We start from the raw sequence: 18,510 nt of genomic DNA, 5'->3' as shown, positions 1-18,510 counted from the left end.
TCAAAAGCTTTGGCTGTTATAACTGTAGTAAAGAGAGGTTTCGAAGCTGTTCGTGGAGATGTTGACAGCTATTTTAAAGATAATATATTTAAAGTTACTTAAATTGCCACCAAAGTAAATATTGAAATAAAATTATCACATGTCTGTGGAAGACAAATTAATAGAGTAAACATACAAAAAAGACCCGAAGAATACTTCCAAATATCAATTTTTATTCCTTTCCTTGATCGTATTTTACAACAACTACAAACTAGATTCAATCAACAATTGAAAGAAGTCATAGCACTTAAAGGGTTAATACCTGGCAATTTTATTGCATACGTTAAAGACTCCATATTAAGTTCTGCATCACTGTATGAAAATGATCTTCATGGAAATGCTTTAATAAAGCTCAAATTAGAGTTTACTATGTGGCGAAACCAGTGGAAAGATAGTAGAGCGGAAGGCTACCAATGAATTGGCTCCCAATCTTGGGTAAATATAATTTCAATCATTGAATTGGCTCCTTAAATTATTAAATATTATTTTTTAACCAGGGGTTCTAATATTATAGGCGTTTACATTTACGACAAAAAATCCAAATATATTCAACTTTCTTAATATATTATATAGTATTCCAATACAACAATGCCACGCAGGAAAGAAGTTAGAGATGAAATAAATTTTTTAGAAAATGAAAATAGTAAATATATGATACAGGTGTAAATTCGAGGTTTCAATACATAAAAATATTGGCCAATAAGTATAGACCCCGAAAAATAGTCTAATACAATATTTTTATTTAACTTATAAACTTATAAATTTTATAATGACGCACTTAGCAAAAATGTTGTCTGCTTTTTTAATTTAATTTTTAATTTATATGATATGCATAAATTTTATAATGATGCACTTAGGTAAAAAATTGTCTGTTTTTTTGATTTTTAATTTAATTTTGTGTAACAATGTAAAATATATGAATTACGAATTATATTATAATTATACGTACTTTAGATTATTAACATTTTGGCAATCAATAAATTTTTGAAAAAAAAACGGTAGGGAACCAATTAATAGTAAATTCTTGGGAGCCAATTTCAAGTTACTTAGTAAGGGTAAAATATTGACTACCTGTATTGAGGAACCAATTCAATTGCACCGCAGCGGAAAAACCAGAATCAGCTATAGAAGCATTATGTTATTGTTCAAATGTATTACCTACTGTAAAATGACTACTAAAATTATTTGCAACTTTACCGGTTACATCAGTGACACCGGAACGCACATTTTCAACTCTTAAATTACTAAAAAATTATTTACGATCAACAATTAATGAAGACATATTTGGTAACTAATTTTGACTTTAATTAGGTAAATTAAAATTGTATACCTATATAATGTTGATTATAGTATTTTGTAAAAATAATAATTTGTAAATATATTAAATAAGCATATAAAATGATAAGATGTTTTTAAATTATATTCTCTTTCGCTTCGACTTAATTTTGAAGTTATAGCTTTTTGAAGTCTTAAGACCTAGACCTAGAGATTGTCCAAATAATAAAGCGAGCACACTGTTAGTAAATAATATTTAAAAAATGATTAACATTTTTGGTATATGACGTATAGGTTATGTTTTTATAAATTAGAAGTATTTTTTACACCGTCACAAGTCTCGTAATTATTAATCATGTATGTATAAATAGTTATGACTACACTGTTTGTTTTTAAAATAATATATTGCATAGTTTGGTAAAATATAATAGTACAACGAATGTGTGACCACACTGAGTGTTAATGAAATTTTAATCAGCTGTAACTTCAAATTGAGTCTGATTGCCAGTATTTAAATTCGTTTTCCTGTATCATCAAAACATAACGTTAAAACAATGTCCGGGTAGAAGTAAAAAAATTCTAAAAAATGATAGTTCAAAGCAATGAAGTCTGCAATGAAGTACCTACCACATTTTATGTCTTAGTTGTCCTTGCTATCATATGTGTGTGTGTGTGTGGGTGCGTGTGTTTTTGGAGGAGTCATGCTCTCGGAGCGGGGCGTACCGTCCACGTCCGACTTTCGATACATTCGCAAATAGTCGAAGTGTCAAGCACATCGAGCCGTCGGTGCAGTCGCACTCAAGAATCGTGTGCTTAGCGCGTATGTCGAGATTCGATCTCGTATGAATGATTATATTTTGCAATTTTTTTTTTTTCGTAACGTAACGTTTTTACATTTCGATTCTATGTGCCAAAGCAAAGACCTTAAATTTCAAGATAGTATGCTCATCAAACCTAAAATATACCTTTAATGTCTTAACCGTGATTTTTTTTTCTATAATCACTAGTTCAAGGCTTTTTTTCTTCTTGTACCGCATCAACATATCTTTACTGAACCGGTTGCTAAACATCTTCAAAAATTCTTCTTTCCTAAATCTAAAAAATATAATAAGGCATAACATATTACCCATATTCATGATAAGAAGTTTAGATAAATATTTATAATAAAATGTTTAAATTATTTCAATATTTTAAATCTGCAATTTGATTTTTAATTATAATAATATAACTGTTGATAAAATTTAACAAAAATAAATGCCAATCAAACATGATTTTTGCAGGTATAGCCTATTAATTGTTGCAATTGATTTTTTCCATGCTTCTTCCAAAAATACATATGCTAACAAAATATTTATCCATAGATATGAGCACAATTATTGCATTTTATCTTATATCTATAATTTCAATGGGTTGATTACTTGTTATTAGTACAATCTATACTCAGTTTCAATGTAGAACATTCCGATTTTGCGCATAACGACTGAAGCCTCGTGGCAGTTCCTAGTTCAGTTTCCCACACACTCACCCTAAATATTGAGTCGACCATGTACGATAGTAGATGTCTGAATCTATCAGACAAGTATTACTGTCCTGCTACCAATAAGTGCAGTAACTCCAAAAAGTAAAATTTTAAAATTTTTTAAAACTACAACTTAAATGAACCCTACGATTATTCCAACATAAAACAAGTTTTAAATATCCCTACTATGGCCTCTCACAGTGATAAAGCTGACCTAGATTCTTAAATTCAATTCTAAATGGTTCTCTGAACATTCCTGAACTCGCTGCTGCCACTCCTTCAGAGACCATTCTTATTCCTTCAGAAACCAATCCCAATTGTATGTTCCAACTCACAAGACCTCTTAAGGTGCGTTTACATTAGGCCGCGAACGTGAACGAATGCGAATGATTTCTACCGAACACATTCGTACACGAATTCGGCATAACTGTTTACATTACTGTGTTCGGAACTGTTCGCCACCGCTCGGGCTTGTTCTCTGGAATTCGTTTTGAACCTTTAATTTTATTGGTTTGAAATAATCAGTGATGAGCACACTACTCTCCAGTGAACTAGTGTACTGTCTGTGTGTTGCTTTTTAAATTATTTGGTGAATATATTTTGTTATTTAAAATGTCGTCAAGTGAAGATGCCTGTACGAGCCAAACTATTCTGTTTCCACCAAGCCACACTACGCCAACAACTAAGCCACTGCCTACTTGACCGCCGCGTATTGGTCGGGTAGACTACCTGGTATGCCTACGCCTAAATTCTGTCCGGATAGGCAACTAGACGGACACGACGACACCGAGGAATGGGACAAGGGAGTTTGGACTTAGGATGCTTCAGTTTAGTTATGGGGCGGGGGTCTCTGTGATCGATCCGGTCTGGTGCAATGACCCTAGAGCTCACAAAACCATGGGACAATACTTAAAACTAAAACTTAAAGCTATTTGAAGTCCGGTCACGGTGGTGGTCTGCCGAAGAGGTGAACAGGACTGCGGGACTCGACGACCTGGGCGGCCTCTCACACACCCACAGTGGGTGCTGGCGGACTTACGCAACGGCGCGCTCACGCTGATGGAAAGATGGCCTCGACAGCAATGACAGTGCGACACCCATATGCGGGATTTACTGGCCAACAAATGGATGACGTGAGGTATTAGATTTAAATAAACTTACGAGATGCGCTTTGGTGTACACAGTAATTTATTGTTCTTCACAATGAAGGTACATACAAAAAGCTCAAACTTGTGTTTATCACGGCAAGAATAATGTTCACGATGCGCTCAATGTGACTTACAATATAACTATCTCAACAACAACAAAAACGTTGAGTCGCTTTAATAGCGAGCATCACAGACGACAAAACAAAAAAATAAAAACAATAATAATAATTCAGATAATAAGGGCGTTGGCCGCAGAACAGATAAAACGAGAGAAACACAATGAGAATATAAATCCAGGCAAAAGGCCGAATAATAATTAATAATTGATTACACAAAAGACAAAAGACAAAAACAAAGAAATTAAATAAACATAATCAGTATCGGAATAGTTGGAGCCGACATGGCTAAGTGGTGGATGGAGGAGACGGGAGACCAGATTACGACAGGTGCCGTCGCACAGCGATTAGCAAAACGCGATAGCCTAATTTAATCGCGGCGCGAACAATGCCAATGATATATTACTAGCTTGTGCGTGTGCTATTACCACGAAATTATTGGTGAAAAAAAAACAAAGAAAAAGACGTCGTTGGTGGATGCGATCGCTGTATCGGAACAAAAATTTATATAGTGGTAGTATGTTACTTAATGACTTAAAAAATGAAGACGGAGACCATTTCAAAAACTGTTGTAGAATGTCTCCTGAAACTTTCAACAATTTACTCAGTGTTATTGATAGTTTAGGCTATCTATACCAGCAAATGAAAGGCTAGCTTTAACTCTCAGATTCTTAGCCACAGGCATAGGCGCACATAGGGGGGTGCTTGGGGGTGCTTAGCACTCCCAGGTTTAAAATTAGCACCGCATAAACTATTTAAAATATTTATTACATAGTCATATCTTTTGAAATATTATTATATAAATCTGTTTATGTATATCAGGATATTTTGAAAATATCAACAGTTAGTTTATCAGCAGAAATGATGGTTTTAATGAATAGTCTACCAGCCAGCTTTATATATGAAGGCATGAAAAATCAATGTTATAAAAGTTCGTTTCCAAATGTCTGTAAGCTATTGGGAATAACAATTCCAATTTCTTCGTCAACGTGTGAACGCTCCTTCTTAGCTATGCGTAGATTGAAAAACTGGTTACGCACCAATATGGGCCAAGAAAGATAGAAAGATTTACCAAGCTATCTTCGCTTAGCATTGAGAGTGATCTTACCAATAAAATAGAAGGGGAAATTATATTGCAAACATTTGCAATATCAAACAGAAAAATAAATCTTGTCTAACATTAATAATTAATGATTACATGTTATTATAACTTGTAATATAATTACAAAATATTTATTTTTATTTTTAATAAAATTTATAATTATTGCAATGCAATTATTATAGGATTATGGTGGTGTAGTGGGGGGCTTCGCTCCCCACGGGTCTGTGTACTATAAATTATTTCAGCACCCCCTAAATTCACACCCTATGTGCGCCTATGGCCACAGGTGATTCTTTTGCAAGTTTATCGTTACTCTTTAAAGTATCAAAATCATCCATCTCGTCCATAATTCCGGAAGTATGCGCTGCATTAATTGAAGAACTACAAGATTATATTAAGGTAAATATTGGTGACGTATATTTTTTGCTTATAAGTACATTAGTATACAGGGCGATTTTTTTATCATGAACCACTCATTATTTCAAAAAGTATCAATGTTTTTGAAAATATTTTTTTACAAAGTTTCATGTTGTTAAAAAAACAACGTTTTTATAAAAAAATTATATTTTTTAATATTTTTTATCCTTATAATTTTTTAAGTTTTTTACTTTTTTGAATGGCAACCTAGAGTTTTAATTTCATATTCCAAAGCAGAATATTTTTCTAAGTATTTTGATACGTAAAAGTCGAATTTTGGACGAGTAGTTTATGAGTTATAAGTATTTAAAGTTTAGATTGGCGGAGTGGAGTGGTACGGGGTTACCCCGCAAAATGTTTGTCCACTACTCCGCTTGTCTAAACTTTAAATACTTATAACTCATGAACTACTCGTCCAAAATTCGATTTTTACGTATCAAAATACTTAGAAAAATATTCTGCTTTGGAATATGAAATTAAAACTGTAGGTTGCCATTCAAAAAAGTAAAAAACTTAAAAAATTATAAGGATAAAAAATATTAAAAATATATAATTTTTTCATAAAAACGTTGTTTTTTTAACAATATGAAACTTTGTAAAAAAATATTTTAAAAAACATTGATACTTTTTGAAATAATGAGTGGTTCATGATAAAAAAATCACCCTGTATACTTAATATTTATGTATGATAATGTAAAATGAAGTAGGAATTTTCAATTTAGTCATCAAATAATATTTATTATTATAAAACAGATATAAAATGTAGTAGACATAATATTTCATTACATAATCTTGCACTTGGTTAATACTGTTAAATTAAATAATTTAAAAAAAAAGAAACAACTTTTTAATATAATTAATAACTAATTTTTTTAATGTTTATAAACACAAACATTTAAAAAAAATATAACGCTAACATTATCATAAACATTTTAATTATTAACCAAATTAATTTTACTCTTTAAAATTTTTGTTATTTTATACCTACATGTGAATAATATTTATTATTTAAAAGTATTTTGTTATTACAAATTATCAGTAAAGTTGTTGGGCATATACTGTGGCTGTGGTGACTGAGACAGAGCAGCGGACATGGAATGAAGAGGTGGTGAAGACGACGACGACAAGTATGTGTCCAGTGACTGTGGTTGAGTTAAAAACGTAGAATGATAAGTTGGTGAAGGTGTTGAAGCAGAATACGGTGACTGCATAGAAGACGAAGATGTTGAAGCTTGGTATGTTTCTGCAGTTGACTGTGGTGGAATAGAGTATATCGAACGAAGATGTGGCAATGATGTTACAATTTGTGAACTGCTAGTTTCTTGAGACTGATTAGTTTGTGGTTGGAACTTATAACTTAATTCAGCGTTAAATATTAGTGTACTTATTTGATGTTGTAATATTGTTTTCGTGCGATCGTCAAACTGTTCCAATTTGCTCGCAATAAATTCTCCAAATAGAGTGTTTTCATTCTTTTGTTTTTTTGACTGCCTTCTGTCAGAAATATCTTGCATAATATTTTGTAAATTTTGAATCACAATTTTGTCAATGTCATTTGCATTTTTGCGTTTACTTGCTATTTTTTGGGGGGAAACAAATGTTTTTCTTTGCTCTTGCAGTGGTTGTTGTGATTCTCCTGCAGTTTCCTCCATACATTCACCTATAGTAGTTTCATTATCGATTATAGTTGTATTTTCCAATAATTGACTATGATCTGGCTGTGAATTATAATAAAAAAAATTTAATTTAAACATGAAAAGTGAATTAATTACTTTAAAACTATAAGTTAATTTTCTGGATACATAATAAATTAATAATAGCCCTTAATTAAAAAAAAGCCATCCTTGGCTATAAGCCTTTTAGCTTGCCCCTTAATCCGTCACTGGAAGTACCTATATTAATATTTAATAGTAGTATATCATAGTATCAGTATGTGTGCTTTAAGAAAATGTATTCGTTCCATTTCATTCAATTAATATTACAAAACAATAAAAAAAAATTAAAATTTTATAGTAATTAATTAAACATGCGTATAACAATAGATTAAATTTGTTTATTTATTTTAAACGATTCTAGTTACCAACAACCCAAGAAGAGTGGTTAGATGTTGCCAGAAAATATGAAACAACTTGGAACTTTCCACATTGCCTTGGTGCGATTGATGGAAAACATGTGCAATTGCAGACACCAGGCACCTATTGGAAGTGGTAGTGATTACTTTAATTATAAATCTGCATTTAATATCGTTCTTATGGCGATCGTTGATGCTGATTATAATTTTTAGTACGCAAATATCGGTTGCCAGGGCAGAATTTCGGATGGAGGGGTTTTCCGAAATACGTCGTTTTTTAAAAAACTCGAAGAAAATGATTTGACTTTTCTTATATTTTTGTAATTTTAATTAACACGACATATTTTGAAAATTGTAGATAATATGAATACAGATCTTCATAAAAATAATACATTATTCGCTACGCATAGAATCTAAAAAAACTATAAGTAGAAAGTAGAAGTTGAAAGTTGAATGTACTTACAGCAATGGTATCTCTAGAGTCTCGTGGCAAAAATTTGTCTTTCAAAAACTGCATCGCTTTAAAAGCATACCATTTGGAACGAAACACTTCATCGGTTCCAGCGCCGGAACGGCTTGTGCTTCCTTCAATGCGACGTTCCCTTCTGTATGATGCTTGTAAGCTATCCATTTTCCTCCTCACTTCATTGACATTTCTATTCATTTCTTTAGCTATTTTAGACCAATAGTCGATTTTTTTTTTGCCATCTTATATTGGCTATTAGTCGGATCCCATAAAATTGGTCTGGCTTTAAATAAATCAATAAGAAGTAGACATTCTTCATCCGTCCAATCCATTATTTTAATAATATTATATTATAATTATAAAAAAATAATAAAATAAAACTAATTTAATATTATAATTATTAATTTAAAAAAACGGCGGTGCGCGTGGTAACCGTCTCGAGCACGACCGAATTAGAAATGACGGCCGAATATCGTTCGAACTGAACGAGCGTTTTCTTTGATCGTACCGCCATCCGAGCGAGCGTCCCCGAATGCGAAAAAAATCGTTCGGCGCTCATTCGCTCGTGTTCGGCAAACTGTTTACACTACTGTGTTCGGTAGAAATCATTCGCGTTCGTTCGCGTTCGCGGCCTAATGTAAACGCACCTTTATGGACACAGAGTATGATACTTTGCATCGCATGCTTAGAACTGCAAACACCCAATAGTCGTTTGGCCACTTTTTCTACTTTCACTTTTACTAAAATACTGCTAACCAATTTATATGTATACTCTGAATTATTGCTATTTAAATTATTTCTTTATTTAATAATGTAATTATGTAACTATATAATCACTCTTACACCTCTATTACCTCCATTATCTAGTCAGGCCGTGATTAGATAATCCATGCATAACATGTTTTAATTTCTAAAATGTATTTTATGAATTATTAGGAGCTTCAACGTATTGGTTTTAGAATGTCTTATTTAAAAATGTTAATGAATATCAATCTTAATATAAAAACAAACGCTTATACAGATTGCCCGGTATGTTTTCTATTGAAACAGAGTGTACTAAACTACCTGCTATGGCACACCAAAATAATAAAATAATAAATATACATAAGTTTGTTAAAATCATATTATCTTACAATTCTTTTTTCATCTGCTCTGTTTCTACAATATTGATTTCCTTTGAGGCCATGAACTTCCTTTTGTTTTCTTTATTTATTTTTTCAAGATCATCCAATTCCTTCTCACGTTCCATCAAGTTTATTAACATTTCATTTCGGTTTTTTCTCCTGTGTATGTATAGAATGTATTTAACAGATAGCGATTTGAGCTAATAACTGAATAATTTTATCATCTATCAGAAATGATTGGCGAAAATTTTATAAGCATAATATTTATTTTGTTTTTTTTTTTTATAATCCATATGTCAAGCTTTGTGTTTATAATTTAAAAACAAATTTCAAATTACATAGGTATTTCCTATCACATTACGTATACCCTTTTTTATTTTAAAAATTGCAACATATATTATTTATTAATAATAAATAATATATGTTGCAATTTTTTATGAGTCTATGCAGTCAGACGCGGGTTCGAAATCTTTACGACTCATGAAACAAGTGTAATAACGGCAAAAGTTTGTTTTGCATATTTGAGAATATTTCAAGATAAAAGAATATTTCGTATAATAAAGAATATTAGAGAATATATCGATTAATTTGTATAGATGTTCGATATTTTTGGTTGCAGTAACGTAAATAATATAAATTATATTATGTCCGATAATAGTGATAAATATAACTCATAAAATAATCGTCTCCTAAATTCGATTTTTATGAATCAAAATACTTAGAAAAATATTCTGCATTGGAATATGAAATTAAAACTCTATGTTGTCATTCAAAAAAGTAAAAAAATTAAAAAATGATAAGGATAAAAAATATTTAAAAATATAATTTTTTAATAAAAACGTTGGTTTTTTAAGAACTTAAAACTATATAAAAAAATATTTTGAAAAAAGTAAATACTTTTTTAAATAATGAGCGTTCAATGATAAAAGAATCACCCTGTATATAAAACGCAAATATTTATTAACTTTTCTATTATAGTATTCGCAAATATTTATAATAATAATAATGGTAAAAATACAAATTATAATTTTATATTATATTTGAATACTGATTCACGATTCAATATAACAACAACATACCAAAATAAAAATTTAAAAAAAAAAATATATAACTAGTATACAAGTAAAAATATATATAACTTTTTTTAAATTATTATTAACATTTTGTATTAAATTAATTTTAACAATTGTGGTAAAATTATTACTAAAAATTACAGTATCGATTTTATTTTATAAATATATAATTTTTTGTATTTAAAATTTTTATAAAACTATAAATACAAAATAATTATATATAAACAAAAATTGGTAGTCCTATTCACCATTTTCTTCATCGTCACTGTCATCCCAATCGCTGTCATCTGGTAGCAATGTTAAAATTATTGGCTCTAATACAACATATCTCATAATTTCTTTTTCATTATCCTTGTCTTGGAGTTCTTCGGCATGTCTCACACACTTTTTCCAATCCTGTTGGGTAACCGAATCTAATGCTTCGTGAGTCAACCGCTCGATATTGCACATTTTAAAAGTTTTGTTGTTTTTTTGTAACTTGGCCTTTCACCTGCGCCCATATCAGCTCAATTGGTCATATTGGCAATGATATGGAAGAAGTCGAATTACTTCATTACCCATGTCTAATGCCAGTTGATCCAATTTATATTTTTTTTCATTTGGTATTAAAGCTTTCACCCTCATTTTAAGTTCCGCTAGCGTCTCTAATGGGGAAAATTTGATATTTTTTTAGTCAACCACTCCTGTACATCTGCTTTTTTGCATTACTCTTTGGATAGTTATCTAAGGGTTGAATGATATGATGCATTGCCCATTATGATGACGGACGGTTCTTCAAGATTGTTCAAAATTTCGGTGAACCGAGATTTAAACAATTCCGAATTCATTTGACTGTGGTAATCCGTAGAATTGTCAGTATTGCTCCGGAAAACCAATTTGGAATTTGGAATGAACCCGTATTTAGTACACCCTGCATGCACATCAATAAGACGCCCTCCTTTTCCAGTAGGGATTTTTGGACCCACCATATTTGTATCATGTTGCCAAGCGACACTCCGCGAATGATTTCGATTCACCCATGTTTCGTCAAGATATACAATCGACCGAGAATCTTTATTTTTGCGCATTATACAAATTTCTCTTAAAAATTTACATCTAAGAGCCACTATATGTCACTACGCTCCATTAAATACTTACGACTGTCACTATATTTTTATATGAACATTTTAAAATTTTCAATAGTCTTTGAATAGATGTTATTTTTCCCGAATAATTTATTTTACTCTAGACTGCATTAAGTATTAATTTTGATGTAGGATACTCACCTCTGTCATAAAATCCATGTACGGTTCTTCTAACTACCTCACTATCGAAATCATCCAACTCCGATACAAGTTTTGATCTCTTGTAAGATTTCCGTGAAGATGAAAAAGAAGGGCCCTCTTCAGGTAATTCATCAGTCTTCTTCACTTCTGAGCATATTCGCTGAATGGAGCGTTTCGATATTCCAGCATCAGCAGTATCGTGTTGTGTTTTTTAAAAAAAATCGGAGTACAGTTCATTTGATTTGGATAGTTTTTTAAAACATAATAAACATTATAAACTATTTTTTCCTCTGGCTATGGAGATCGTGATCTTTAAATGACATTTTTAATATATATAATATATATAAAATTGAAAATAAATGTTAAAAATAAGTTCTGAAACGAATATTTGTGACGTATACGTATTTCAACGAACAGCCGACGTGTACACAGAAACACTGAAAACACTATAATGCACAGAAAACTGTAAAAAAAGATGCCACAAGCAGCTGCAGTTGAAATAACAATACAAAAAACATCCCCTATATACTGTATATACGTTTTAAAACGTATAGACGTGGAATGTTGTCTACAGGAGAGCCTAACATTTTAAATTGAACAATAGCGTCAATAGTTACGCGCTGGGGCGATACTGGTTTGCGCACAAATACCAAAAAGACAACTTGTTTGGGCACAAAACTACCACTCGTTTGGGAACAGTTGAACCGTAACCAAGCACATGGTTTTGGGCACAGTTACCTTTTAGCCTAACCTTTTAGACCTTAATACCTAGCATATTAATATTTGTTTATTTATAAGTAAATTATTAAAGTACTTACATACATTTTCCTTCTCACTTAACAGACTTAGGACTGTCTATGAATATATTCATAGGTATGGTTAAAAATGCATGTTAATACTTGCTTTTTAATAATAATTGTTAATAAATTTATAATATGTTAAAAATGCATATAATATAATACTTGTTTGTGTAAATTTTAATTTTAATATAATATGATTGGTAAACGTGTCTATTATTTTCCGTAAAAACAGTTTTCCATTATTTTTATGTATTTCATTTGGTCTATTTCGCCAGATTTATATCTTGTGCATAAGTTTATGCGATGTTCGACTGATTCTATTGACTCCTTACTCCTTATTTTCGTGTGCGCAAACCAGTTGTACATTTATTATAACTGTGTGCGCAAACGAGTTCCGATTTTTCAAGTAAAAATTGTAGAATGTGCACAAACAAGTTGCAGCCACGCGCTGCCGACCCGAACCGCAACCTAACCTAGGTTGTCCCAATGGTCGCATAGAATGAGAAGCACTGTCTACAGGCGAGTTGAGATCTGGGGTGCGACGGCGGCCATCCGCCAGTTTTCGTAAAGCGGACTATACAATTTAGTAAAATCTATGTCTATAATTATATAAAAAAAATTAGTAACATGGCAATAATTAAGTTACCAAAAAAAAAGTTACGATGAGATTCTCATGCACCAAATGAGTAGATACATCAATGGTAACGAAGCAGCATGGTAAATTTTAAGTTTTGCCATACAGAGCACGACCAATTGAGCAACATCTAGATGTAAATTTGAAAATAGACGTAGAGTCTACAATTTATAAATAAATGTATTTAAAAAATAATACACCACAAGAAATGTTGCAAGTAAACAATCTAATAACACAACTTTAACAGCTATTTTCAGATAAAGCCAAATTAATCCAATTGCGAAAACATGCATGTCAACGCTTAGGACTGAAAAACAACAATCGCTAGAGATAAATACTAAACGATATCTCTCACAGCCCCAGCTGAACAAATCAAATACTTATCTGTCATTATTCTAATAATACGTAACTCATCGAATCCAAAACAACTACGAAACTCCATCAAATAAATTAAGAGTGATGACATATTGTCTGTATCGAATGCTTCCACATATCCAGAACTTTACATCAAATTCAACGATGATATCATTAATAAAACTCTAATTCACTTAAAAACTAAATTTTTAGCAATAAAAACCAGCCATTAGTACAACCAGCTCCACGATAAGATGCTTTCAGTGTGTTAAACTTTGAAATAACAAAGGAAATATCTACAGCATGAACAAACTATTTTAAAACATTGCTCACATAAAACCACTCAAAACAAATGTACGACGTTATCATGGACTGGATCAACAAAAACACGACGGAATTATTAACTTGAGCGCACGTCTGCAACGTTTCTAATAAATCAAATGTTGGCAGAATTACACGCTAAACAACACTTCTCACGTGTACTAGTATCATTCAATATTACCGCCACACGTTTGGGAAAAGTGCCGTTGAATAGTTTGGGTATATTTAACCTCTAGAATGAATTCTCAATGGTATATTACTCGTAAATATTGAATATTAAATAAAAATAAATATTAAATACTCGAATCCATGGACGGAACATAACAAGACTAGCGAGTTAACTCGAGTAGATCTGTCCATACTCTCGGGAGGTTTTTGACAAACCCAGTTATTTGCAAGTCAACGTCAGTAGAAAAAAATCAACACGTCATACTTTAAAAAATCATAATGTAGCCTCGCATACAAATACTGTGACTAATGAATAATGTGGAAGTTAAATTGTCGAAAGATGAAACAACAGCACATTTTTCTCAAAAACTTTTACAAGTTATGTGTATGTGGTTAAGCCCCATGTCTATGGGGCTAAGCTTCAATGTAGGTAAATGCCAATCTATGTCTTTTGCCCGTAGTAGGAATATTATTCACTACACGTACTTGATAAACGGGTCAAGCATTAATATTGTAACTATGAAGAAAGACTTGGGTATTTTTTTTATTTTCAAATCTCGATTTTCATTACAATATTGAGGCTGTTTGCTGTCGTGCATTAAAGATGCTCGGCTTTGTCATACGCACTTCTAAAGAATTTAGGCTCTCTAGTTCTCTCAAAGCTTTATATTGCTCCCTTGTAAGGCCTCTTTTAGAATATTCTTCCATTTTGTGGGACCCTTTTACGGCAGCAGACTATTCTTGCATTGAGAGGGTCCAGAAGTGTTTTTGTTCTTCGGCGTCATTTATTTTACAAATTCCTCATCCACCACATGATTATTGGCCAGTGATAAATAAACTTGGACTCTTGTCCCTGGCAGATCAAGATAGAAAATTTGTGTTTATTGATGACAAATAAAGTATTGTCGTGTTTTGGAATGACAGCACCCAATCGTTGAATGCACGGTGCATTAAACCACGAGTTGCAAAGAGAATAACAGTATGAAATTGAAACATTGGCCGAAACACTTCATACAAATGTTCCACAATTGTATGAATAACAAAGAATAGCGTACGACACTTTGATAGAAGCTGTGAACAGTGGATTTGTTTGAGTTTATTTCTCTGATGCTCCCGGAAGAACCGGAAAAACGATCTTAATTTATTACTTTTGGTGAGGATTAGATCACGAAATGATATACCACTAGCGTTGGCTTCATATTGAATAGCTGCGACTCCACTATAAGGCAGCTGAACTGCACATTCTGCCTTGAAATTACCGTTAAACGTGCAAATCAACAAAACATTAACTTGCAACATCGCCAAAAATAATACAATGACCAAGATCCTATAGATATGCAAATTGATTAATTGGGATGAATGCACAATGGTCCATAATAGGTCACTGGAGGCACTGGACAGAACGTCGAAATATCTTCGTGACAACTAAAATATATTTTGTGGGGCCATTCTGTTGTCAGTCAGTTCGTCAGACTCTTCCAGTTATTCCCCGATCAACTGTTACTGATGAACTAAAGGCATGCCTAAAATCATGGAATCTCTTGCGGTACGTAAAGACACTATAATTAACAACTAATATGTGTTTATTTATACACCACAAAACAAAACAAAAATTATAGTTTATCAGAAAGCTTTAAATTAATTAACAGACTGTATCATAACTATTTATGTCTGAAACCTTATAAATAGCCAGTATTTCAGGAAAACTCTGTTTTGTAAGTAAGCAATATGTGTAATTAATCGAAAACAATAATAACACTTCATTCATACCGAGCATTTTTTTTTTACTAATTATGGATTCCTTTTGTTAGTTTTAAGTTTATTTTATACAAAAGTTTAGATCTTTTATTTATCGACTTCGGCAGTACGAACATACGATTATATACGAGCAAGAAAAAAACAAAGAATGTTGTATATCATAATGCATTAGAATAATAAACACTTTTTTTGGTAATATTTTTTTAATTAATTATACCAATTCGAATTCAATATTTATAATTAAGACAGGATAATGTCTGTCGGGTCAGCTAGTCTAGTTATATATAAATATATATAAATTTAATAAGATATAATTAAGATAATGACTACTACTACAGTCGATAGATTATCGATTTCATATACATATACGGTCTATCCACATCAGCCAGAAATGCTAATCAAATATTGTAAAGACAGTTATACATATACATAATAACAACTCATAAAAAAATTGTTTTAAAAATAAATTTTGAATTATCTATTATTTTGTTTTTCATGATTTTGCACATTTTGCACATTTCAATTGTATGAAATTTAGGTGTTAGCTGCACAAAATTCTGGTCTTCAGTTATAATCTATTATCAGATCACTGAATCCTCTACATATAACTTTAAATTCTATGTTGAAATTAAAAAAGTATATAATTTATAATATAAAGGGTACTTTAGTAACACACTCCATTACCTAGGACCAAATTTAAAGAATGGCATATTACATAACTCTGAACGAACCAGAAAATACATTTAATTATTTACAATTGTAGATCTTACTCAATCCTAACTTTATTCAGTTGGGCTTCTCTGTATACTTTTAATACTTGTTCATCAAATTGAATTTTTTTATTTTCATATTCTTGAACTTTATTTTTATGATCGATCACCATATTTCCAATTTCGTCATTAAATGACTCAATTTCTGCCAAACACGTTTCATTTTCTTCAGACATGAATTTCATACGGACCGTGCGCATCTTATCTTCATCACTGCTCCAGTATATCTGGAATATCTTGTCACTGACGAGCCGGAAAAATGTATCTACCTCGTAATTCAAATCACTGCCACCTATCGATATCTGTTTCGAAACACGAATTAGTTAGTTATTATAGTTATAGTACCAATGAAATAATAATAATAATAAATAAGTTTATTCTGCCAATATATGATATATCATATAACAACATAAAATAATACAATTAATAAAAAAAAGATAATAAAATAAAGTCAAAATAACATACCTATTGATTCACTTCTAAAAAGCTAAAAGCTTGTGCTTAGAAGTGAGAGTTTCTTAAAGTATTAAATAATAACAGAATTATTTAAAATTATATAACAGTACAAAATCCAATTACAAATTACAATAACAAATTTACAAATCATAATTAAATTACATTATCAAACTGGTTAAGCTTAATATATAATTTTAATGAGTTAATATTATTAAAATTCATAAGATTTATACTTAATTTACAACACAACAATGTGCATTTGTAAATAGTACTCTGTGGAGTTACTGTCTTATGAAATCTAATAGAATTAATATTAGAATGGCACTTATTTCTAGTATTATATTTATGCTCTATGGTATTCAAACAATGTCTATATTTATAAATAAGTAAAAGCAAAGATTTATAATATAATATTGATATAGGTTGAACATTAAAATCAATATATAACTATTTTCTTGGATACAAAAAAGGCTTTGAGATAATAAGTTTAATAAACTATTGATAGTTGTAAATAAAAGAGTCAAAAAATCTTTATAAGTACCATCCCAAAAGGGTAATCCATAATAAACTAAGGACTGAACTAAAGATATGTACATAATTCTCAAATGTTTAAAATCTAAAACATATTTTAAGCTTTTAAAGTTATAAAATGACTTCCTAATGGTATTAACCAATTTATCTATATGATAATTCCATTTAAGTTTATCATAAAATATTAACCCTAAATATTTAATATGATTTATTCTTTGAATATGATGAAAATTACAGGATACAATTTTGTTTTTACAATTTAAGGAATGCGGACCAATGACAAGATTATTTAATGTAAATGAATCAGGTCTAAGATTAAATAATATATAATTAGATTTTTTAAGATTTAACTCTAAGAAATTATAATCATACCAATTCTGTACACTATCTAATGAGAGATTAACTTAATTAAATAGGACTTCAATACTTTTATTATTAAAAAGCATAACCGTATCATCAGCAAAACTATAAATATCACCTTTTTTAGAAACATTAAGAAGGCCATTGACATAAATATTGAACAGTAAAGGGCCTAATACAGAACCCTGTGGAACACCAATTGAAATATTACTTAAATTACTATATTCATTATTAACCCTGACTATTTGAGTTCTATCGCTTAGGTATGACTTGATTAATTTTAAGATATTACCTATTATCCCAGCATAGTGTAACTTTCTTATTAATAGATCTAGATTTACAGTGTCGAATGCCTTTTTTATATCAAGAAAAACACCTATTACATAATTACTTTTATCAATATTATCATAAATAAAATTAGTAATATGAAATAAAGCGTCTTTAGTGGATAATCCCTCCCTAAAACCAAATTGCTTAGCTGAAAAAAATTTATATTTATTTAAAAAATTGACCATTCTGACTTTAATACATTTTTCTAATATTTTTGAAATTGATAGGGTTAAAGAAATTGGTCTATAGTTCTCAGGTAAGCCTTTATCACCAGACTTAAATATTGGGATAACCACAGCTTTTTTAAAGGCAAGAGGAAATATACCAGACTCAACTACTTTATTAAATATAATTGTTAAAGGTTTAGAAATAGATGCAGAAGTTTTTTTTAAAAAATTAAAAAATAAACTTTC

General features: G+C 30.7%; 1 protein-coding gene and 1 pseudogene across 1 annotated transcript in view; both read right to left on the bottom strand.

The window, feature by feature from the left end:
- LOC149062888 (uncharacterized) overlaps nt 1–18,510 on the bottom strand; it is a 79,995-nt gene that overhangs the window by 25,807 nt on the left and 35,678 nt on the right. Inside the window, exons 3-5 of the mRNA XM_089215438.1 lie at nt 16,421–16,722; nt 9,287–9,436; nt 2,280–2,409 (exon numbers count right to left, since the gene is read on the bottom strand). Coding sequence (XP_089071564.1) covers nt 2,280–2,409; nt 9,287–9,436; nt 16,421–16,722 — 582 coding nt within the window. The remainder of the gene's footprint in view (nt 1–2,279; nt 2,410–9,286; nt 9,437–16,420; nt 16,723–18,510) is intronic.
- LOC149062890 (uncharacterized) lies at nt 6,642–8,485 on the bottom strand (annotated as a pseudogene).

Source organism: Diuraphis noxia, unplaced genomic scaffold (assembly GCF_037042655.1).
Source record: "Diuraphis noxia isolate RWA-SAM2 unplaced genomic scaffold, SU_Dnox_SAM2 contig0001, whole genome shotgun sequence".
Lineage (NCBI taxonomy): Eukaryota > Metazoa > Arthropoda > Insecta > Hemiptera > Aphididae > Diuraphis > Diuraphis noxia.
The sequence above is the reverse complement of the archived record's forward strand: the minus strand, read 5'-3'. Positions and strand labels throughout refer to the sequence as shown.